Source organism: Narcine bancroftii, chromosome 3 (genome assembly GCF_036971445.1).
Source record: "Narcine bancroftii isolate sNarBan1 chromosome 3, sNarBan1.hap1, whole genome shotgun sequence".
In the NCBI taxonomy this organism is placed as follows: Eukaryota; Metazoa; Chordata; class Chondrichthyes; order Torpediniformes; family Narcinidae; genus Narcine; species Narcine bancroftii.
This window is the reverse complement of record NC_091471.1, coordinates 369,236,731-369,262,770: the sequence shown is the minus strand read 5'-3', so window position 1 is coordinate 369,262,770 and position 26,040 is coordinate 369,236,731. Positions and strand designations below refer to the sequence as shown.

The following is a 26,040-nucleotide window of genomic DNA, read 5'->3' as shown; positions in this document are numbered from 1 at the left end:
CAGTCATTGATAGTTTTGTACAGTGCAGCAATACTTTAATAGACGAGTGACGTGCATGAAGTATTATTTCAATACAATGAATATGCTGCATTAGCAACTTATTATTACATTGTAAATCTGTTTTTATTCCCTATTGAAAGATTCTGAAAATTGAATTCATCAATTTGAAATACAAGTCTGCATGAAATATCAGCCTAGTTCTTTGTAGGACAAGGTCAGAAATTGTAACCAAGCCCTAAAAATTGTACCAGTTAACAATTGAAAGAATAAATGGCCATTTCTTAGCATTGTTTCAAATATTATTCATTGGTTTCAATAATGCTTCAATCTTCTGCTGAGTGGCAGAGTTGGGATTGCAGTTATAGGGATGTTATCTTTTTAGGGATGAAGATAAATCCAAAGCACATGGTTATTCAGATGGGTTTGTTCATTTCACCAAATCCATCAAGCTCGAACCTGGGAGGACATGATAAAACCACTTTTCCCTCTTTAAAGCATACCAGTTGAAAAAAAATTTCAATCATCTCACAAGATAAATATCTGGAAAAACAATTTTGGTTTACTTGCAGGAAGGAGTTTTCACTAGCAGATTAATATGCATAATTGGCATTGTATTTATCTGGTTTATTTTCAGACTATTTTAGACATTCGGAAATGTTGAGGTTCCTTTTTGAAAATACTCTGAGAGAGATGATATTCCAGCATTACTCAATGGTCATGATTTTAAATGGGGCAGGTGTTAGGATGCTTGTGAACAGTTTTATTACTCTAACTAATAGCAACATGTTGCAAAAGAAATATTTAAATGAAAATCAATCTCAATTCTGTACAATCACAGAGGGATTGTTCATCTCTCTCGTACAATTCTTTCTAATGGGAGTGATGAAAGTTCCATTGATAAAGGAGGTCTGGTGACTGAATAATAGAAAAGCATAATTCTCAACATGCTGTTAATCTTGACTAAAGACAGAAAAAAACTGAAACTAATGAACACAACAGTCAACATCAGTGGAAACCCATTCAGATCTCAGCTGAAATAGTATAGCTGCTTTTCTCAAAGCACTTCTGAATATCTGAACACTTCCATCATTTGTAGGCTTTTACCCCAGGGACATGAACCTATGTAATATTTTAAACATTTTTAATTATAGATTTCCAAATGTTTTTTTTTAATTACATAATTTTAACTTAGGGTAAGTTTTTGGATACATGATGTTTTTACCCATGGTTGTGGGTGACACGGTAGAGCAGTAGTTTACTCTGCTTCACAGCTTCAGGGATGTGGATTTGATCTTGACCTCTAATGTGCAGAATTGCCCATACTCTCTCGAGCTGTGTGGGTTTCCTCCAGATGCTATTGTGTGAAATAGGAAGATTTTGGAATGTTCAGAATCTCTACGCTAGGTGCTCAAGAATATACTTCAGACAGAGACATTGCAATTTTCAATGTGAACAGGACCAAGGGATAAAGTGGGGAGGTGGATTGGAGGTATGAAGTCAGTCGGGAATAAATGATTGAACAGACTCGACGTTTTCTTCTCCATCATCTTAAGTAACATTACCATTGACTGAATTGTTTTGCTTATGGTCGGGATAATTTTGAAATTCAAACTAATGTACTGCGATCAAACTTTCAATTTATTTTCCTAATTGTTAAGTATTTGTCCCATTTAATTTTCCTTGCACCCCGCAAGAGAACTGGTCTGGAGTGGTTCTCCATGAGCATGTTCCCTGAACTGAGGTTGATGTGCACAGGGAGGACATAAGATTGAGAGGCCTCCTGAACTTTAAGCTAAAAAAATTTGGGGCTGACTTTCTTGTACCATTATCTCATCACACAAGGATGCAGAATTAATCCCTGATCCTTGATAGGTAAATATTCCCTAAATTGTTTACCTTACAATTTGGTCTTGACAAGATTAAAATGAAGTTATCAACAAAAAATGTTCGTAATCAAATTGATAATGATTACCTTCATTTGAATCAGACAGGTTTCCTCTCAGATAGTAATTTATAGTATAATGCCCATTATTTATTATTTACATGACTGAATTCTCACGTCACTGAGATTCCTTCTCTGAATAATAAGTATCTTTGACCAGATTGATTGAGCAATCGATATGTTATGGAGAGTTTCAGAAAACATAAGTGAAATATGTTTGCCCATTTGTAGTCTGCTCAGTGGTTCCCAACTCTATGACCTCTGAATGAATGAATCTAACAAAAGGAAACTGACAAGAATATGGCATCCCTTTTATCCTGGAATTAAGGCAGATCTTTTGAAGTACTGGATCAAGTAGATTGTGAAAAGATTTATTCATATAATTGGTATTTTTAGGTGAATAAGGTCAGGAAATTTATATGGGGTTAAGTACATGAAATTTCAGCAATTCTATCATTATCCTGAAGATTAGCATTCTTTATTGTACCCCTTATCATAACATTCTTGATTCATGTGCCAAGGAGCATTTACGTAGAACATAGCCAGAAAGGTTGGATCTGGAGTTGTAGATAGCATTAATATTCACAGTAAGTGCCTCCAACTCTGGGAATCATTCTTGCCCCCCACAAACAGAAGTGATGTGGGACATATGGAGATTAAGGAGATGGAGGACAGCAAATAAATGTAGATAAATCCCCTGGGCAAGGTCCCTCGGACCTTGAGGGAGACCAGTGTAGAAATTGCAGGGGCCCTGGCAAATATGTTCAAAATGTCCTTCGCCAAGGTAAGATGTCAAGATCATTCTGTCCCATTATTTAAAAAAGGCTCCAAAAATGAACCAGGTAATTATAGGCAGTAATAGGTAAATTATTGGAAGGAGTTCTAAGAGATAGGATATATAGGTATTTGGACAGCCATGAGCTGATTAATTCCCTGAAAGTCACATCAGAGGTCGACAGGGTTGTAAAGAAAGCCTTTGGCACCTTAGCCTTTATAAATCAAATATTGAGTATCGGAGTTGGGATGTTATGTTGAAATTACTTAAGAAATTGGTGAAGCCAAATTTGGAATATTGTGTGCAGTTCTGATTGCCAAACTACAGGAAGGATATCAATAAGATTGAAAGAATCCAGAGAAGATTTACTAGGATATTTCTGGGTCTTCAGGAGTTGTATTACAGGGAAAAATTACACAGGTTAGGACTTTATTCCTTGGAGCGAAGAAAAATAAGGGGAGAGTTGATAGAAGTTTACAAGTTCATGTGACGTTTAGAGAGAGTGTGGCTTTTTCCACAGATAAATATGAGGAGGTCATAGTTTTAAGCTGAAAGGGGAAAGTTTTAAGGGGAACATTAGGGGAAAGTTCTTTACTCAGAGAGTGATGGGAGTGTGGAATGAGCAGCTATCTGATGTGGTGAATGCAGGCTCAATCTTGAGTTTTAAGAGTAAATTGGATAAATACATGGATGAGAGAGGCATGGAGGCTTACAGAATGGGAGCAGGTCAATGGGAGAGGCTCTGACAGCTCAGTGATTAGAGCACTGGTCTTGTAAACCAGGGGTCATAAGTTCATTCTCACTGGGGCCTCATTTCTTGAAGGGCTGGACAAAATGGCGACTCTCAGTCTTCTATGGTAGACAAAGTTAAAGAATTTAATATATATTACATTCTAAATATAGTATTATGTGTCAATAATAGAACCTTTATCTTTATGGGACCAGCGGAATGATGGTTGGCACAGACTAGAAGGGCCAAATGACCTGTTTTCTGTGCTGTAGCATTCTACAGTCCTGTGCATTGCACCTTGCCCATTCACTGCCAATTTTTCCCCACATCTCAATGCTGTAAGGTTGTTTTTTGTCCTTTGTCAATATGCATCAAGTTAGAGTAAATTAAATCTCATCTTTGGATGGAATGGAAGAAATGTTTGTTGCCCTAAATGTTGTGCTTGCTCATTAAAGGGACTTTGAAGTAACATTAGATTGTATAATGCCTCAAACCGTGCATCTTGGCGCCTCACAGTTCGGCGGGCAGCATCCTCCTTTGAAGAAGACTGCAGAGCCCACCTCACTGACAAAAGACAAAGGAGGAAAAACCCAACACCCAACCCCAACCAACCAATTTTCCCCTGCAACCGCTGCAACCGTGTCTGCCTGTCCCGCATCGGACTTGTCAGCCACAAACGAGCCTGCAGCTGACGTGGACTTTTTACCCCCTCCTTAAATCTTCGTCCGCGAAGCCAAGCCAAAGAGATTGTAGATAGTAACTTGAAGAACTTAAAGAAACAAAATGTCATGTTGTAACTAGGAATTGTGTATAAATGAATTTTACTGAATTGACTTGTTATAAATAATTTAAGTGGTCAATAAATAGTTCAATAGCATTGGAACTTGCTGTAATTGTATTGGTATTTTTCTGCTAGCATTTGTGGACTATATGGGAAATCTGTATCTCAACAAAATGTTTTTTTTAATTTGTCTTTATTCTTTTGATAATTTACAGAATGTACACTCCTTCCAAAAGCTACCTTTTCCTGTAAAAGCGTAACTTTCAAGCTCTTCTTTATTGTAATAACATATTCTTTATATCATTCTAGAGAGTCTTGGCTGCAACATTTTCTTTCTGTGGTATATTTCAACTGTGATTGGCCTAATATTTTAATCCTTTAAGTGCAGCCATTTCCAATACGTTTTTGGAAATGATAACAATTCATGCCCAAGGATTTTTTTGGATGAAGTTGCAAATGCCAAAATCCTATGATGTTGTCCATAATATTATACCTTCTTCTGGTATATTCTCAAAAACAGATCAGCTTGCTGCCTGAATGACTGGATTATATTGATAAAAGGCTTACTTCAGCAAAACCTAATTAAAATTTCAGCCAACTCATTTACAATGACTTTTAGAGATTTCATATTGATTTTATGTTTATTTCATAGCAGCTGGCATTTTATCGAAAGGACTTTACACGACTCCTCGAACTCATGGGCAGTGGAAAGGAATCTCTGATATTTATGAAAAAGCGTATCAGGAGATTGTCAGCACAATGGATTTTGGCTGCCCAGAAACTCAGTCAAAAACTGGAAATGAGAAAGAGGCACCGGAAAAAGGTGAATAAATAACCTAATCAAGGGGCATAAAATATAAATAGCAATGTTTATTCCTCTGCATTGAATTTTGAAGTCATGTTATCTGTGGACACATTAAAAATGTGAAAAAAAACTGAGATTGCATCAAAACTGCACATTTCCAGGGCATTTTCCTCTCTCATTAGCCCTGTTCTCTGGATTAAACACCAGGCCTCCTCTTTACAAAAATAATCACTGTCGTTGAATGTTTCTACAGTTCTTGATCCTAGTTCTTAGCAGATAAGGATCTAGGGCCACGTTAGAAGTGTTGATCTAATCCAAATCAACAGAGTTTATTTACAGTTTTTTGTCTTACAGAGGAGGAATATGTATTTTTCTAAATTTAATCCTGCTGAAGTTTAAAAACTATTTCCATTCCTCAGTTGGCCAACTGTTGGGAATGGAACTTTGACAGCAGCTTGAAAAATAAAAGCAAAGCAAAGTGAGAACTGAAGGTTATTTGAAATGAACTGCATGTGAAATAATCCATACAGCCCATAAACACTTTTCATCTCAACACACATCTGTTCTGCTAATTCTGCTGTGTAAGATTTATTTTTATTATTTTTGATGATTTACTGTCCCTGCTCCGACTTTGTGTCAAAATACATTATTTTCTAATTGCTCCCAATTAGTTTTATCACTTTGTTGCTTGAGTCTAGCTAACTCCTTTCACTTTACGGAAATCTCTCTATACAAAAAGTTTAACAAGTTCAAAACTACTGTCACTTACAGAAGTTGTAACGGAATGGTACCTTTCTTGTAATTGTGGGAAAGATGCCCACCGTATCTGTGTGACTAGGCTCCTGAGTGGCTCAGTTTGCAACAAATGATGTGCTGCTAATCCATGGAGTCCAGGGTTTTGAGTTTTTTATTGTTGGGTCAGCTGTTCTCAGCTATTTAGTCCTACCATTCTCAGTGGGGGTTATACAGCTCCCTGGAGGCCACATCACATTTAAGGAGGGCCACAGAATGAAATCATTAAAAAAAAATATGCATTTTTTATGTCATCAGTTGGAGAGAAGTACAACAGGAACCAACTAAACTTGGCAGTTTGACAGGGAAGGGGCCCATAAACTTTAAGCAGTGTCGTAAGGTGGGCAAAAGAAGATTAAGAATGGCTGATTTAGAGAAAGAGAACACTTCGTTAAAGTTTCTGCTCCTCAAAATAAACTAAGATTAATAGAAAAGCTGAGATCTGATGGAAATGAGTGGGGGCTGCAGAAGTGCTGGAGACAAATCTAAGGACATTCGGTGATTCTTGGGGGGTGGGGGGGTGGTGGAATCTCTTTTGCTTCTCTCTCTCTCTCTAACTGTAAGCAATGTAAGAGGTACCTAGGCAATGTCTGCAGGTGACAAATCTGTCTGCCTTGCAGCAGGCAAAAAGGAATTTCATGTAATAGGACACTATTTTATTACTATGACAATAAATCGAATCTTGAATCTTGAATTGCTGCTCAGAAATTAATCCCTGTTCTTGTAGAAATGAACATTTTTGATGAGAAAATAGATGTTTACTTCAGCTATTTGCAATTGAATCATATTGTATGGTAAAACACAAGAATTTTCATTTTCAGGTCACTTCACTCCAGATCTTTGATTTCTGCATCATTTGCTCATCAGCATACAAAACCTCCTTGCCAAGATTTTTTTTCAGAGCCTTGCCAGAGAAATTTAGCTGAGTTGTCTCGGGAATGGCCGTTCCTGTCTACTCCTGAACATCAAGATTGCCACAATAGAGCAATGATCCAAACCCAACTATTGTAAACCCTTTAATTTAGCTGTAATCCTTTAGGGATCAACTCCATCTATTCATCTTCTCCCTTGCTGATCACTATTCATTCCCTCCAACCTACTCAGTCCTGGTCTCACACCTTGGGATGCAAGTGCCAATTCCCCAATTATTCAAACTTCATATCACATCTTGGCCCGAAATGCACATCCATTAAGGCCCGTGTCCCAACTGCTTGTCCCGATATCAAATCCATTGATCTTATCAACCCTCTGACTAGCTTAGTGATCCTATGACCCTGCAAGGTCCAAGATGGATACTCTAATCTCACCTGATTGCAGCTAACTGTTGATTCCCTTTTGCTGTTCTTCATCCCCAGCCAGTTGTCTCATCACCATCCCTCCACCCCTCCCTGACCACTGGCTTGATTGCTACTCAAGACCTCAAATAATACATGGACTCGTGTACTGCCAGACTTGAGTCCAGCTGCAAATTGGAGGAACCACATCTCATTTTCCTTCTGAGCACCCTCCAACGAGATGGCATTAACTGACTTCTCTGGTTTCTGTTAAAACCCCTATCCCTCATCTTTGACTCACCTCCCCTTCCCCACCCATTTCCTTTCCTCTAGTTATCTCTCTCTCTCTCTTTTCTTTTTCTTTCTGTCTCCTTTCACAGAGCCAAAATCAATTCTCACCTTTCCTCTTATCATATTCAATTAACATCTATTGTTTGTTGGTCTGGACTCCTCCCCCTCCCATTCTTCCCCCTTCCTCTCCCAGTCTTTATTCAGATGCCTCTCTGCTTTTTGCTTATACCTTGAAGAAGGGCTCAGGCCTGAAACATCAGTAATATATTTTACCTCCTTTATACTCTGCAAGACTAGCTGGGTTCCTCCAGCATTTACCATGTGTTTTTACTACAATCACAGCATCTGCAGACCACCGTGTTTCACTCAAATAGGTCTATGACTACAGGGCCACTCTCCCTCCACCTCATCCCCTATCTCATTGATAAATGGCTTATTGTTGCAGAAGAATTACAGTATTTTGGCCATGCTGTAGCACCGGAGGGTTGAAAATGGTGGGCCTTGGGGCCCTAAATCATCACTGAAACATTGTTGCTTAGAATATCAGATACATTATTTTGGGTGCTGTAAAATTAATAGGCAGCTCTACTTGAACCACAGCACGTTATACACTGTTTCATCAACTTGGCTCCATGAAAATAATGTTCTGGTGGTACAGCCTAGTGCTTTTAATAATAGTGAAGAAATATGAATTTCCTAACATTTGTACAATTACTAGCAGAGCTAAAATAGAATCTTTAACATTCTTTTGTATCTGGCCCTCTATTATCTGAAAGAATGCTCATTCTTCCTTAGTAGACTCAAAGATGAAAACTAGACACTCAAAGAGTTGTCGAAACAAATATTAATAACTGTGGCAAAAACGTGAAGTCGTGAGAAAGGTGAAGAAACATTTTGCAGTTAAAAATATTGTAGAAAACAATGAAGTACACAAGAATTAGCCATTTATTTGCATTAATATGGATGCCAAACAGTGACCACTTAAACTTGCTGCAGAAACTCAGCAGGCCCCTCAGTGTCCAAAGGAGATAAAAATAAATAACCAACGTTTTGGGCCTGAGCCCTCCATCAAGGTGTGAGCAACAAACAGGCAGGAGCTTGAATAAAAAAGTGGGGGAGGAGGGGAGAAGGGGCATGAGCAGGAACATAGGCCAACAACCAATAGGCCACATGTGAACATGTACTCTTTTCATCAAAAATGTTCATTTCTACAAATAGATGAATTTCTAAGCAGTAATTCCAAGATTCAAAATTTAATATATTGTCATAGTAATCTTCTTCTCTTCTTTGGCTTGGCTTCGCGGACGAAGATTTATGGAGGGGGTAAAAAGTCCACGTCAGCTGCAGGCTCGTTTGTGGCTGACAAGTCCGTTGCGGGACAGGCAGACACGGTTGCAGCGGTTGCAGGGGAAAATTTGTTGGTTGGGGTTGGGTGTTGGGTTTTTTTTTGGGGGGGTTTTAGTAATAAATAGTAATAAAAGTGTCATATTACATGAAATTCCTTTTTGCCTGCTGCAAGGCAGACAGATTCGCCACCAGCAAAATTTGCCTAGGTGCCTCTTACAGTTCCTACAGTCAGGAGAGAAAAGCTGAGAATTGATCAGGGGAGAGGGTATAGCTCTGTGAACGCAGCTCCTCCCTCACCACCATTCAGAGTCCGACTTTCCAAGTGAAGCAACATTTCACTTGGAATCTGCAGGGGTCGTGTACTGCATCTGGTGCTCCCATTCTGGCCTATTCTACATCAGAGAGTCTGGTGCAGACTTGGAGATTGCTTCGTTGAGCACCTTCACTCTGTCATTGTAGTGGCAGGGATCTCTCAGTTGCAGTCCATTTCAATTCCCCACCCCATTCCCATGCTGACAAATTGGAAAAGAACAAATTATGTTTAGTCTGGGCATGGTCCAACAAAATGCCATTAATGTCATTTTCTCCATTTTCCATTAGCCATCCCCCCTCACCAATCTCCCTTATTCCCTATCTCTGTCTCCTATCTTCCAGCTTCCCTCCCCTTGTCTCTCTCTTTCCCTATCCCTCTGTATCCTTTCTTCCAGCTCTGCATTCACAGAGCTAAGCCCCTCCCCAATCAATTCTCAGGGGTCCTCTCCTGTCCTCCTATCCATCTCCACCTCCGGCCTCTGGCCTGTTGGTCTCTGGTCCCCCCCTAGCCTTTTTGTTCTGACTTTGCTGAAAGGCTCAGGCCCAAAAGGTTGGAAATATATATTTGCCTCCTGTGGATACTGCGAGACCAACTGAGCTTCTCCAGCAATTTTGTGTGTTTACTGCAATCACAGCATCTGCAGACTTTCCTGTTTCACGCCAATGACCACCATGTTATATAGGGTATCAGGCATATTTTTGGCCCAATGAATGAAATGAACAATTTTACTTTGGAAAAATAGAGAGAAGAATATTGTTTTAAGCCATCAATATTCTCCAATTATCTAACATCATATAAAATTAGGATGATTTTCTTTAATGAAATCAGCGAGGGGATATTCCTTCAAGAAGAGCATAGAATCATTCATTGTCCCTGAGCACCAACAGTACATCTGACTTCAGAAAACATGTTTTTTTTCTGTCTTAGCTGTGATCTGTAAACATTAACATTGACTTCTCTGGTTTCCGTTAGCCCCCTCTCCCCCATCCGATGTCTCTCATTCCTTATCTTTTTGTTTCAGCTCCACCCCCCTTTGTCTCTCACTCTCTCTCTCTCTCTCTTTCCAAATCCCTCCATCCCCTTTCTTCCAGCTCTGGATTCACAGATTGTTTTTTTCAATTGGTCACACAGTAATGCCAAGAAGTAGGAATATTCAATGACAGAGATGAGTGTAAAAAGAGAGTTTTAAAAAACTAGTGCACTGGCTTGTGGGGTTTTTTTTGGTTCAAGGACATATTTGATGTCTTGAAAAAATCTTGAGAGATTTAAGAGTTGTGGATGGTGGCCAGTCTCTCCAATATATGGATAATAAAAAAAACACGTGAGGGTCTCAAAGCCCTAGAGAGCTCTATGTCTGGGCTTCGCTCCTGCATTATTACAGTGGTTCCTGAGGCCTACATTTTTGGCACGACTCAAATTTTATTGTCATGTCCATAAATACAATGTAATTCTTACTTGGTGCAGCCTATCAGGTAGGTAAGATACATCAGCTGCCACAGGAGAAAATAATTTATCCAAATATGCCAGGATGGAAAAAGAGATAATAAATATGAAAGGATAGATACTGAGAAGGCATTGCATATCTTCAAAACAAAGGGAATATTTAGGGAGATTGGAAAGCCAGAACCCACAGGTCCACTGAAATGGTGCCTTGTGTTGTGGTTGGATAGAGTAAAATATTATTTAAGAGGATCATTGGCAAGTTGCAAGGTCCCAATATTATGACTAAGGATTGGTGGAAGGATCTGGATATTACAGCCCAGGAAGTGATTGGGTAAGTTGTAGGAGGTGTATCTTGTTGTGGTCTTCTTTCGTATTGAACACCTCAGGGAGATGTGTGGATCAGAAAAGTTCAAAGTTCAGCTTTATTATCCGAGTACATACATGATATCACATAGAACCCTGAGATTCTTTTTCCTGTGGGCTAGGCAGAATTTCAACTTATCCGTAATGTAAAAAAAAATGTACTCAAGAAAAGACAGTGTGTCTACAAAAGAGAGAAACGTAAACAAAAAAAGAAGTGCAAACAAACTGACTGTGCAACACAGAAAATAAGTATTCAACAAATAATTTACAAGAGTCCTTAAATGAATCTCTGGTTGAGTTGGTTAAGAGTCTGATGGTGGAGGAGTAGCAACTGTTCCTGTATATGGTGGTATGAGTCTTGAGGCATCAATACCTGTTCCCTGATGTCAGCAGTGAGAACAGAGAGTGTCCTAAGTGGTGTGGTCCTTGATGTTTGCTGCTACTCTCTGATGAATTTTATGACGGTGAGGAGAATTTTGCCTGTGATGTAATGGGCTGTGTCCACTACCTTTTGCAGGGCTTTCTGCTCTGAGGTACTCATGCCTGTATACTAAACCATGATGTAGCCGATCAGAACGTTTTCCACTACACATCTGTAGAAGTTTGCAAATGGTTTCCATGTTGTACCAAAACTCTGCAAACTCCTGAGAAAGTAGAGACATTGATGTGCTTTCTTCACAGTGACCTTAATGCACCCTGAAAAGGTCCTCTGAAATAGTGACTCCCAGGAATTTAAATTTGCTCACCCTCTCCACCTCTGATCCCCAATGATCACTGAATTATGCACCTCTGGTTTGCACCTCCTAAAGTCAACATTCAGCTCCTTAGTTCTGGTGACTGAGTGTGAGGTTGTTGTTGATGTACCATTCAGCCAAGTTTTCATCAAGACCTCCTGTAAGCTGACTCATTCCCCCCCCCCCCTTTTATACAACCCGCTACCGACAACTTGTAGATGGTGTTATTGTTGTACCAAGGTGTAAAGCGAGCAGTGCAAGTAGCTAAGAGCACAGATCTTCTTAGGATCTGCTACTGATGAAGATTGTGGAGGAGATGTTCTTACCTATCCACACTGATTGTAGTTTTGGAGATTAGGTTTTCAGAACTGGCACTGACTGTGAGTGAGCGGGGAGCAGCAACAGCAAGAGAAGAGGGCATAGACATTCTTTTCCCAATGGACCAAAGCTAAATAAATGGCTTAACCAACCAGCATCTCAATCCAATTCAGTGTTTGAAATGCCTAGTTGTCCTGGGAGTTTTTTAGGGACAACTTGATCTAAGTCCCCATTAGGCAGGGCAGAAGGAGCGATGCATAAGAAATGACCTAATTTCTCATGCCTTGGTTTAGATATCGTTTGTTCACAAAGGTGATTCCTCTTTACAAATGAACTCTAAGATTGATATAAAAATCATACTGAAGTTGTAATTATCACATTTAATTCCAGAAAAGATTGGTTTTCGTCGGAGAAAATATCGTTAGCTAATTGAATTTTGGAGCTACTATATTCTGATGTCGATTACCATTCAGTAGGCAAAAAATTTTACCTGACCCATTTAGGGAAAAAAATGAGATTAGAAAACCACAAAATGTAAACATCTTCAACTGTCCTTGTAAGATTATATAACACTGATAACCATTCCAAAGGGCCTTTAGAAGCTTTTCTGGGTTTATGCCGATAAACTGGATACTGCTAACGGGATGTAGGGATCACAGTGAATGAGAAATCAGTGCCCATGTGATCATATGTGACCAGAACAAGTTCATGCTACCTGCTCATTATATTTATTAAAGCTTTCACCATAAACTAACATGAAGATTGTTGTTGAATGGCATATTACCTGAGTAAGAGGAACAATTTTGTGAAGAGCCAACATATTTAAAAATGAGTAAAACATGAAAGTTTGAGTAAAAACTCAATGCTGGAGAAACTCAGCAGGTCAAACAGTGAAATTTATATAGCAAATGTAAAGAAACATAACCAATATTTCAGGCTTGAACTCTTTATCAAGGTATGAGCAAGATATAGGCAGTTAAAACAAAACAAAATTGTTGATGTAAGGGGCAGAGGAAGGACCACAGTCCCACAGGCAGGAGATAACAGATGGACAAGGGTGAGAAGGTTGTGGTGATACTGGCCGCACTCCTATCAGCCTACTGAAGGGGACAACCATTGTGCCTGCACGTAGGCAACCCAGGAGGCTGGCTGCATATGCCCGCTGTCAATCACTAGCCCGTATAAAGACTCAAGCCAGCCCCTTCGGAGAGCCAGACACGTGGAGCCTGCAAAGATACTAAGACTGTTGTGTACAAGTTTAAGCAAATTAAAGCCCGTTGTACAGTCTGTGAACTTTGCATCAAAATTATTCGCACAGCAGCACTCACAAGGGTCCACCGGCAAACAAGGGGAGGGGGGGATGGCTCTGTGAATGGAGTGGGAAGGGGGTGGAGAGCTGGAGGAAGGAATACAGAGGGAAGGTGAAGAGATGTAGAACAGGAAGTGGGTTCACAGAAACCAGAGATGTTGATGTTAATCCCATCTGGTTGGAGAGTCCCCAGATAGATTATTCGATTTTACTCCTCTAAACTGTCAAACCAAAACCATCTGTAAATTGAAGGAGCAATTCTCCCTTTTTCCCCATCCCCTCCATCATTTTGTTTGGGCGCCCTGCCTATATTTTGCTCATACCTTGATGAAGAGCTCAGGCCTGAAACATTGGTTATGTATCTTTATCTTTGCTATTTAAAGGACACTCTCAGACCAAATGAGTTTCTCCAGCTTTGAGTTTGTTGCTGATGTTGTAGGCAATTAATGTATTTTTCAAGGCAATTAAGATTTGGATAAAAGACTCTTGCACAACATTGCACGAGTAAGCTCCATAGTTTTCAGATAATCTCCTGAAGATATTGGGGAATTGCTTTTACTGCATCCGACTCTCACACAAGATGCAGGCCTGGATTTCCCCAAGTCTCCCTCTCAAACAACAATAAGAGGATTGAGCAAAGGCAGGAGTCAGGAATTTGGAAATATTGGAAAACACACTTGTCTCTTCACTTGTTTATGGCATGAGATGCATACCATGACATTTAATTTCAAGAGCAGCCAAATTTAAACGTCTGCACATACCCTTGTCTGAAACAAGAATGAAAATAATATCAGAGAAGATGAATTCATGCCATAGAGATGGCTGGTATTTTGTTGACGGTCTTCACAGAAGCCACCTTTAAAACTGCCATTTCAACGTGGACTCGTTGTGGATATTTAATTGGTGGCTGGCTACGGAGACTCTACAGTAGTTCTTAACCTTTCTCTGTGCTGGAATAATTGGATCTCCCCTGAGAATTACACACATTTAATATCACAAATTACTGGAAACACTTTAAAAATGTGTACAGTTCTCATAATCACACCACTACTGGGGCTTTGAATATAATTTCAAGATTACACCCTTTAGCAGTAATGTTACATCATCCATTCCAGTTCACCTATTGTAGTAACAGATCTACAGCTGATGCCATCTCACTGGCTCTACACAAAGCCCTGGAACATCTGGACAGCAAAGATGCATACATCAGAATACTCTTTATTGAATACAATGTGGCATTTAACACCATCATCCCCTCAAAACTGATCAGCAAACTCCAAGACCTGGGAGTTAACACTCCACTGTGTAATTGGATCATGGATTTCCTCACCTCCAGACCACAATCAGTGAAGATCAGTAAGAACTTCTCCTCCACAATCTCCATTAATTCCGAAGCACCACAGAGTTATGTTCTTAGCCCCCTGCTCCACTCACTTTACACCTACAAATGGTTGGCTCGGTACGACAATAACACCATCTACAAATTTGCCAACGATCGCACGGTAGTGGATTGTATAAAGGAAGGGATGAGTCAGCGTACAGGAGGGAGATTGAAAACTTGGCTAAATGGTGCAACAACAACAACAACCTTGCACTCATTATCACCAAAACTAAGGAGCTGATTGTTGACTTCAGGAAAGGAAAGCCAGTGGTGTACGATCCAGTGATCATTGGGGATCAGAGGTGGAGAGGGTGAGCAAATTTAAGTTCTTAGGAGTCACTATCTTGGAGGATCTTTCCTGGACCCAACACACCAATGGCATCGTGAAGAAAGCATGTCAGTGCCCTTACTTCCTCAGGAGTTTGTGGAGGTTTGGTATGCATCAGAAACCCTGGCAAATTTCTCCAGAGGTGTGGTAGAAAGTGTGTTGACCAGCTGCATTATGGTCCAGTATGGGGACACCAATACACCAGAACATAAAGCCCTTGAAAAAGGTAGTGGACACATCCCAGGATATCACAGGCAAAACCCTCCCCACTATTGAGTACATCTTCAGGAAGCGCTGCCATCAGAGAGCAGCAGCAATCATCAAAGACCCACACCACCCAACCAACACATGCTCTGTTCCCACTGCTGCCATCAGGAAAGAGGTACAGGTGCCAAAAGACTCGCACCATCAGGTTCAGCAATGGCTGCGACCCCTCCATCATCAGACTCCTCCATGACAAACTCAGAGACTCATTTAAGGACTTACTTATCCACTTTATTGATTTTCTTTCTCCCTGTATTGCAGTCACGTTGTTTACAGTTCTTGTTTGTCAACATGTTTACACTGTGTACAGTTTATTTTTTGCACTGCCTTGCCTGCAGGATGAAGGAATGTCAGGGTTGAATGTGATGTCATGTATATATTCTGAACAGAAATCTGAAAGCTGATAAATGTAAAAGCATTTTTTGCCTTTTTAAAGATGGCTCTTTCTTTCCAAAGAACTCCCTGTTCCTCTCTTACATTCTTTCATTCCTGTTTTGTTAGGCAGTATAATATATATGCCAATTCCTCTCCCAATTTCCCCTTCTCTTTGCTATCTGGGAGAAGAACTAGTTTGTGTTCCCTGTTGTACAGATTATTCACAGGGAGTTTAGGTATCACATTCAGCTCATTTTCTCAAATTGTAGCTACTTTAACCCTTTGGACTCTGGCCATTTTTACTCTTTCATAACATATACTCCGGACTGTGGCCATACAATATGGACACCAGTATGAACCAGCTGGAGGTTTAAAACTAGTCCCAGAAAACAAGAACACGGAGTATATGCATTTGAGGGTAGTCCCTGAAAAATGGGACAGAGTCTGTGCTTGTTGGTAGACTCTTTGGACTCTAAGGGTTAAAAACCAAGTTGAGGAAGGGCAGAGGAGGGAGTGGGGGGAGGGTTGGGATGGGAATAGGAATTTAGTAAAATAAATGAAGTGGGGAATGCTCATGTACTTGAAGGAGTCAGGAGATGCTATGACAAATTATAGCATTTACACTGCAAACTTTTGCTATGCCTTATTAAATATTTTATTACAAAGAAGATGACATTTTCTCAGAGCTGAACATGGTTGGTTATGCTGTAATGTTATTGCATCATTATTCATGTCACTCTACCGCATCCTGTTTACTAACCAGCAGATCAGATAAGCATGCATTTCTTAAAGATTAAATAGACATTTCAATTACTGTTTATTGATTCAAATTGATCATTACACATGGGACAGACAAAAGTGATCTGCAGCTCATATATGAGCTATAATGTATTATGCCTAAAACTAAAAAATTCAAATGTTCTGACAAACCATGCAAACAAAAATACTCTAATATATTCAATAATTGTGAGGAAAAGAATGCACCTCAATTAATTGTGATTTGAATTTAGTAACATTTGGAATGTCTGCAGGATGGATGCAGACCAGACACAATGAAATTCAAGTCAGAATTCTGACAATGCAGCTGAATGTGTTTCCTTAAAGTGTGAAACCTTTATCTCTTAGATCTCAGATGTCAGAAGTTTTATGGATTAGATCCAGGTTGCTGATCCACATTGATCAATCAAGTTTGGCTTGAAGCCATGAGCTCTTATTGTGTGCAAACATTTTATCTTTACAGATTTTGGTCCACCTTGGTTTCTTGACAGAAGAAGCAGGAGATGTTTTCAGCCCCATTGTATCGAAAGGAGGTCCTTTGGGCGAATTAGTTCAATGGGCTGATATCTTGGCCACACTCTATGTGCTGGGCCACAGCCTGAAAATTTCAGCCACTTTAAGGGAGCTCCAGAGGTACTGTATTTTTCAGTCATTTAAATACCAAATTTAATGCTTTATGTTTTAATTTTTTTTAGTTCTTGATATCCATTCAAAACTGATACCATTTGTGCCAGAGCCATGTATATCAGGTTATAGGAATCTGAAAATGAAATCAGATAGGTTGGAAATGCCCAGCAGGTAATGTAAACATCAGAGAGCTAGCAAAACCTTTAACAATCTGATGGAAACTTCATTCAAAACCTTCACCAAAGCACAAAGCTCATAATCTTGCAAGTAGCAATGATAACTGCCCACCAGGATCTTTTGGAAACATTTCCAGCAGCGTTTGAGTATCAGAGCACTGAAGAGCCACAGTTAAAGAGAGAGATTCACTTTGGCCCATCAAGTCTATGCCAACCATCCAGTGCCTTCTCTAATCCTGTTATATTTCCTTCTTCCATATCCCCTCTCCAGAATCTACCATTCACCTACACACTAGGGACTAGTTAGTTACATTTAATTTTTTTTAAAGTTTAGACATATAGCATGGTAACAGGCCCTTACAACCCACAAGCCCATGCCGCCCAGTTACACCCCTTGTACGTTTTGAACAATAGGAGGAAACCGGAACACCCGGAGGAAACCCATGCAGATGCAGGGAGAACAAACAAACTCCTTACAGACAGCGCCTGATTTGAACCCAAGTTCCTGGCGCTGAAGCAGCATTCCGCTAACCGCTACTCTAAACGTGTCTCCCTACCGTGGCCAATTAACCTACCAATATTTGAGATGTGGGAGCATCGAAGGGAAATCCATACAATTACAAGGAAAATATGCAAGTGCTCTCTGACAGGATCAAACCCAAGGTGCTGGAGCTATTAGGCACTACCAACTGTGTCACTCAGCCACTCTCACCAATGCTGTCCCCACATAATCCATTAAATTCCCAAGAAGCATACGTGGATCAATGGAAGCATCTTCTCCAGCCAACACCCCCAGCACTGAAACACTAAATTCAGTATGTTCCAGTGGGAAGGGGGAACATGTCTTCTGGATGTCCCAGACAATAAACTTCCAAAACAGACATCTTACCTCAAGCTCCATTATATAAGAAATTGCCAGATGAACAGAAAATGATTTAAATATGTTCTCAAAACTTCCTTAAATAGTGTAACATTTCCATCAATTCCTGAGTATCCTTAGATCATGTCCACTCAAGGTAGAGATGAAGGTTTTTGGAAGGCATTAAGAATCTGGAGACCATTCACTGTGAATACACAGAAGCCCAGAATAAAGAGCTGAAGAATGCACTTCTCACAAGCTTCTCTTATCTCATTTCTTACCTGATAAGAGAAAATGATGGTGGAGCCAGACATGCTGTAACAGCAGGCACTGCCACTGGTGTGTGCCCGGGGAGAGTGGGGATCGGAGACACAGTGTTATCGTGGGGTCCAACTGCCCAGTCCGACTGTTGTCAGCTCCATGCAGGCTTTAAAACAGCGGATGGTGGTTTTATTTGAAAATCCTGCAACTGCGAGGTTTGGCCCAAGATGGTGGCCAACAGCCACGAGGGTTTCTAGACTCCGGGGAAGTGTAGGACTGGCACGTGGCACCAGAAAATGGGAACAACACCTCCTTTTTGAGAAGGAGCAGAGGAGATGACCTTACGGGGAATGGTGACCACATCAGCAGTCCAGTGAGGAGTTCTGCAGCTGAAGAACACACAGGCTTTTGGCGACTCAAGGCAAAGAAACCATGCAGGCTGCTGGTGAGTGGATTCACTCCATGCTATGGACTGCTGGAGACTGGCTTGAGACTGGATTAAGGGTTACCAGGTATTGGAACCAGGACTCGAGAGGGTGCTGAGGGAACTGAAGGTTTCCGGATTGAGTTGAAGGTTTGGATCTGGAGCTCGGGCTGCTGATAGTTTGGACTGGACTCTGTGAGGCTGGGTGGCTGCGCGAGGGTTGGAGGTGAATTGACGGACATTTGATGACCCTGAGGGAACTCTTTTTTTTCTTCTCTGATTACAAGAGGCACTTCTGTCAGTTTCTGCTGACGGTGAATCTGATAGCCTTACGGCAGACGAAAGCAAATTCTGTGTCATTTGCACTGTTTTTATTACAAGTCAATAAGGATCCTTGAACCTTACCTGTGGCAGTCTGCAGACTGAATATCAATCTCATCAGCCACCTCAGAACTTAAAATACTGGAGTGAAGGCAAATCATTGTTGACCTTGAGGTCCAGAAATAGAGGAAAAGAATGTTAACTTTCTCTTCCCAGCTGAAACTTTCAATAATCAATGAACTAAAGACACTTTTCGAGCATGATTTTGTTTTTTTTGATTGTTGTAAAAGTAATTTATTGAATGTTTGCTCTGTGATATTGCCACAAAACACCGAATATCATGACTTGCTCATGACAAGGCATTCTGATTCTGAAGCCTTTTCAGCTAATATCTGGACTTTGTTAATTACAAGGTTGGTTGAAGAATATTGAACACAACAACCATTCAATTTTACACTCTTCATATTGGATAATAATGGATCTGAGGAATTAAATTTTGTTGACATAATTGAACGATTCAAACAAAGATATGCATGGCAGTAATATTTAGACAAATGTCCTTAATGAAAGCTATTTATCTTGGTCACATAGGGTAAATTGTCCTTATTTATTCCTTGTTTTGTGATCTTTGCACCATTAACAAGACCAATCTATATTGTCCATACATCATTGCCATGGAGAGGATGGTGAGACACAGCTTGCTTGATGAACATATTCACACTGAGGGGGGGGGGGGGTGATGTGCAATCTGGAGGAAAATCTGCAGGTGGTGATGTTCTTGTATATTGTTGTCCTTGGTGTTGGTAAATGTGAGTTTTAGACTGGTGTCAGAGTGACCTAGGCAAGTAAATGATGTACATTTTATTGATGGTACATGTTACAACCACTGACCACAGGTTGTGGTTGAAACTCATTCATTAACTACATTATCCTGGATTATATTGATATTCACAATAGATGTTGAGGTTGGACTCATCTAGGCAAGCAGAGTATTCCATCACACTCCCGATGTGTGTGTTAGAGTAGCTGGAAAGTTTGAGGTGGCAAGAGGTATGTCAGTCACTACAGGATATCTAGCCTCTAATCTGCTCTGGTAACCACAGTATTTATGACACTGGTCCAGTTAAGTTTTTGGTCAGAGGTTACTCTGAGGATGTTGATGGTGGAGGACTCAGCAATGGTAATTCCTTTGAATGTCAAAGATAAATGATTGGAAATGATCATTATCTGTGGTACAAAATTTAGAAATACAGCAGAGGTGTTTTGCACATAGAGAATGAAAACAAAAATTTCATCTTAAGTATTTCTTCTGAAATGTATTTATACTTTTTCCAGTTAGCTCTTGTACTCAACTGAGCTTGTCCCATCAGAAAATGCAATTCAGGAATGGATAAATCTTTTGTTTATGCTTAGATTTAATAAATGCATTTTTGTAGAGCTGTAGGTATACATAATGTTGTCATGGGATTTGACAGTAATTATGACTGCCTGAATAAGCAAAGAGCACAAAAATGCAACAGAGCATCAACCTAATGTATGTGCTGCATTTAGAATTGCTCATGAGAGAATTGGGATATTGGTTCTCTTCTTAACCAATCACATTTATCAGGTAATTAGCTAGATTTGGAAAGAACTAGTTAGATTTTCTTCATCTTAATGACATCAGTCAAGTGCACCTGATTAATTTACCTTAGATATCTACAGTACTACCATTTTATAAAAAGTCAATCAATATTTCATTTCCATGTTCCCACTCACATTGAGGACAGAATGAGACTTAACTCATCTATCAGTCCAAAATCCTACTGAAAAAAAATGTGTGAAGAGTGGGCACTGGATAAAATACAGATGCTCCTCTACTTCCAGTGGTTCAACTTAACTATTCTTCAAAGTTACGATGGGACAATGGCATGACTTTCGTGTACTGTATAAAAAGTGACCAACTGAAAATCCATCCTTTTTAATCAATTGAAAGGGGGAATCAGTGGAGACAAATCATAACATAGATTAGAAATGTGATTTCAGCTATCCTTGGTTGGCAAAAACATTGTTACATTGAACACTAGAACAAATCTAGCCCCCTCAAAGAAAGAGTCGAACATTTGGAAAGAAACACTCAAACATTCCCCCAATAGGACCATACTCAATTCAGCGCAGCTGTCAACATTTTGTTATGCAGAGATCACAGAAATCCATAAGCCCTTAAAGACATAATCTCCGTGGCAACCGGATAACAGCAACACACACAAAGACTGTCTTGGATGAGAGAACGACTGCAGGAGAGAGGGAGAGACAAACACATGCATGAATGCACACCTGCACACACCAACACAGGATAATGAAAAGGTAATTCAGTGTCCTTCATCCCCCTCATTTCTGCCCAGTATTGTGAGGAAGAGCAGGGAGGCGATCTGCACAGGAGGTGGCCTCACACAGAGGCAGTGCTTAACCATAGAAACCAAAGAAATGTGAACATTCTCTCAAGCAGCAAATAGATGTAGGTTACTAGGTAGACTCACTAGCAATTGTAATTACCGAATCCTCTATGATGTGATCAATCACAGACACCCACAGTACCATCTGTACTGCTGTATCACCACCAAGGTGTTTTGGCAGTAGCTTACAGGTGCAAATATCTTCTGTCTTGCTTTTACAGAGCATCAAAAGAGATTGCATGTTTTCCTATCCTGACGAGTGAGGATCTGCAGGGTGGGGGGGTGAATGATTATATGTTTAATTCTTTTTTATTTATTTTTAAAGTTTAACAATTTATTACTTAAAAAACATAATTAAGTTAAGAGACGCAGCACAGTAACAGACCCTCCCGGCTCACGAACCCCATGCTGCCCAAATACACCCCTGTATGTATTTTTGGACGGTGAGAGGAAGCCCACGCAGACATGGAGAGAACATACAAACTCCTTAAGACAATGCCAGATTTGAACCAGAGTTGCGGGCAGTGTAATAGCATTGTGATGTCCAACACCTCACAGCACCGCCCCAGAGAGTGGCTTCATGACACAGATGAGAGGAAGTTACAGAGAGAATTAATATGCTGTGGTGTGTCATCAGGCTGATATGAGACTTTAACAGAGGTGCAATGTAAAATCACCATATTTGTCTGTGACATTTTACACTACAGACATGTCTTTTCAATTTGTAGATTGGTTTTGATGTCCCAGTGACACATATGTGGCTCTAAACCAGCTCTTCCATTTCAATTCAACTAACAGAGTTACATATGGTAATCCACAAGTTTTTTTTGCCTCAGAGGCCTCAGATTGCCCCAAAGGACTTGAATGAGAGCCATTAACTGGATGCCTTCATCTCAAGGTTGATGTTGGTGTATATTTCAGGCAGAATTATGAAAATGTCAAGGAGCAAGGTTCTTTATGTTTGCTTGAGTCAGGAGACAGGCCATCAACTCCACAACCCAAGGACTCTTAATGATGACATGTGGCAACAGTCCCACTACAGAGTGTCCACTGGTGGAGTTGAGAGCTTCTGTGGAGTTTTTTTGCTTCTTTGTAATCGCATACTGTCACTGCCAGAAGTCTGGTCTCTGCCACACAGCTTGATTTCCTCAGTAAGGTCCCATTAATGAACAGCTACTCTTTGTGGAGAAATAAACACTTCCCGTGAGCAGGAATCTACCTCAGAAGCTTAAAGGGGTTCTGTACATCAACATCTGGATGTTCTCCATAGGGTGAGATTTGCTGCACATCAACACTTTGCCTCTGTGGTATGACCAGAGGGATGCCACTGAGGAACAGTTGGCTGTCCAATAGGGAAATATGGAGACTTATAACCACTTCCCCAAATCCCACAACTCGTACATTTTTTTCATTGTAATTAATGTAAAGTCTTTCTCAGATTATGCATTGATCTTCCTTTAAAAAGGTTAAAGAATGGGAGCCAGACGCTTGAGAATTGCAGTCTACCAGCTAAATTAGATCTAAGTCGTAAGGTTTAAACAATGGTAACTTGGTCTAGTCACCATGTCTACAACTGGGTTGTTTGATGGAAGAGTAGGAGGACATTGATATCCTCTTAACAAGGGCAACAAGTCACCCCAGACACAGGCTCTCAGCCAACAGTCCTTCAGAGTGCTTCTTCAATTGACTCTGAAAAATAGTCTTAGGCATCTAAGGGAAGAACTTCTTGTGCATTACCAAGTGTAAGTCTGTGAACTGAAATGCAAGGGAACAACTTCCCAGCAGTTGGCCTCATAAGCAGCCTTATCATGTCAAACTGGGATATCAAAACCCATTTACAAATAGAAAACTCACTATAAATATTGTGATTTTATTTTGATTAATTTTTGATGCTTTATGCAGACGATACTAAGATAGGTGGAATAGTGGATAATGAAGAAGGTTTTCAAGGATTGCAGAGGGATTTGGGCTGCTTAGAAAAGTGGGCTGAAAAATGGCAGATGGAATTTAATGCTGATAAGTGTGAGGTGCTTTATTTTGGTAAGAAGAATCAGAATAGGACATACGTGGTAAATGGGAGAGCATTGAGGAATACAGAAGAGCAGAAAGATTTAGGAGTAACGGTACATCGTTCCCTGAAGGTAGAAACTCACGTGAATAGGGTGGTGAAGAAGGCTTTTAGTATGCTGGCCTTTATCAATCATTGCATGGAATATAGGAGTTGGGAGGTGATGTTGAGATTGTATAAGACGTTGGTGCGGCCTAATTTGGAGTTCTGTGTGCAGTTCTGGTCGACTAATTATAGGAAGGATATAAACAGAGTGGAGAGAGTGCAGAGAAGGTTTACCAGAATGTTACCTGGGTTTAAGCATCTAGAGTATAGGGAGAGATTGGACAGATTAGGTCTTTATTCTTTGGAGCGTAGAAGGTTGAGAGGGGATTTGATAGAAGTATTTAAGATTGTGAAAGGGATAGACAGAGTGGATGTGGATAGACTATTTCCGTTAAGAGGAGGAAAGATTAAAACAAGAGGACATGAGTTAAGAATTAAGGGGCAGAGGTTTAGAGGTAACATGAGGGGGAACTTCTTGACTCAGAGAGTGGTAGCTGTGTGGAATCATCTTCCGGGAGAAATAGTGGCGGCGGAGTCAATTGTATTATTTAAGAAAAGGTTGCACAGGTATATGGATGAGAAAAAGATGGAGGGTGATGGGCATTGTGCAGGGAGGTGGGACTAGAAACGGGTGTTTGGTTCGGTGCGGACTAGAAGGGCCTAATGGCCTGTTTCCGTGCTGTAATTGTTATGTTATGTTATATGTTATGTTATGTTTCTTGAAAGCAGTTGTCAGGACAGCTGCTCTCTTCAAATTTAAGGTGAATAATATCCTTCACTGTACCATGATAAGCCACTCTGGTGTGCCATTCCTTACTTCAAAAGAATGCTTATACATTTCAGGTCAACACTTTGCAGAACTTTGACGTTGGGTAATATTTCCATCAAAAATGAAAGCTTTGCTGTAATGGACCAGATGATTATGAAATAACTGGTCTGATGGTGAAGGTGATATCTGGCATTGATTGCATACGATCTCCAATAAAGTTGATGGCTATCTACTTTCTCATCCCATTTGTTTTGCTCTAAAAATAACCAAGGAAGGAACTGACAAAAACAACAGAGAAATGTGAGGAGGTTGCATGGCGAGATGAAACATCTGTGGTACATTGTCCTTTCTATCAGGGGTACTCTTAATGAAGCACATTGAAACTGACAAAAATAGGTGAGAGAGTGTTAATGTGAAATAAGTTCTTGTACAGAAAAGTCTGATAATGTTATGGCCAGATCCAATTATTGCAAGCTTGGTGTCACACTATACTTCACCAACAAATTTCTTATAGTTGTGCCAATTACTGTATATAGCTTAAAGGTCAATTAGTAAAATCACTTAAAATAAATTCCAAGAAAGCCTTGTGAGGGATGTATCTTTGCCAAGTTAAGGTCATCTTCCTCTAGAGCACACATGTCAAACTCTGGCCCGCGGGCCGATATAATTATATTTGGCCCGCAAGATCATTTCAAAAATGTATTAGAGGTGACCCGCCCTGCAGCGAGAACCGATGCTGTTTTTTGGTAATGTCACCCCCACCATCCTCCCCCTTCATAGCACATCCTTCCCCATTGTAACACGAGAAATTGTAACACGAGAAATTGTAACACGAGAAGTCTGTCGATGTCATCAGCCGGCAAGCCGGTTGGAAGGCTCCCCGCACAACCAGTCACTTCTCCCCCCTGTCGAGCAGTGCGGCGGATGGGCGAGCGCCTGTGATTTCCTGTCGGCGCGACGGGCATGGCAGGCTGCACACGGCCCCCGGGCAGCGCGAGCCTGGGGTGACTTGTCGCCACGGCCTTCAGCGCTTGCACCTGCACGGACCCCAGGGACGGCTGGTTCGGCCCTGCACGTGAAGAGAGAGATGGTGGCTGTCCGCAAAGGCTGATCGGCAGCGCGCTGGGCCTGAGTGGGTGGGTAAGCAGGGGTGGGCAGAGGGTATAGGTGAGGAGTAATGGGCAGGGGAAGTTATGGTGGTGCGAGGGGCAGTTAGGAGGAGGGGTGGATAGGGAAGAGGTAAAAGGGGAGGGGCAGGGCGAGTAGGGGAGGGGTGATTAGAGGGTGAGAGACGGGTAGATGGAGGAACAGGTTGAGGGGAGAGGCAGTAGAGGGGCGTGTATAGGATGGGGTGGGTAGAGGCAGAGCGAGTGGAGTGAGGGGTGAGTAGAGGTTGGGTAAAGGACTGGTCAGGTAGAGGGATGGTGGGTCGAGGGTGAATAGAGGCCTAGAGCCTGAGGAGTGAGCAGGAAATGCTGAGTCCTGATGCAGGCCAAAATGGACACAGCCTGTGAATGCTGACTACATCTCCACAGGGACCAAATAGGTTTCCCTCAGGTCAAGCAAAGGGTGAACTTGAGCTACCTACTCCTGACCTGTAACATTATCCTCCTAAAATTATATCCTAAAGTTTAACATTACATACGTTGAAAGAAGAGAAAACATGCAGATGTTGTTGAAAATTTTCAATAAATATTTAGTTCGGCCCTCAAC

The 26,040-nt window shown here is 40.7% G+C and overlaps 1 protein-coding gene across 10 annotated transcripts in view; it reads left to right on the top strand.

Moving 5' to 3' along the window:
* The window catches only part of LOC138759590 (alpha-1,6-mannosylglycoprotein 6-beta-N-acetylglucosaminyltransferase B), a 619,678-nt gene that overhangs the window by 359,813 nt on the left and 233,825 nt on the right, over positions 1-26,040 (top strand). For 9 of the 10 annotated variants that reach the window (XM_069930278.1, XM_069930274.1, XM_069930271.1 and 6 more), the window contains 2 exons: positions 4,881-5,051; positions 16,806-16,975. In XM_069930278.1, the coding sequence (XP_069786379.1) occupies positions 4,881-5,051; positions 16,806-16,975 (341 nt within the window). The remainder of the gene's footprint in view (positions 1-4,880; positions 5,052-16,805; positions 16,976-26,040) is intronic. The other variant, XM_069930272.1, reaches the window with a different exon arrangement.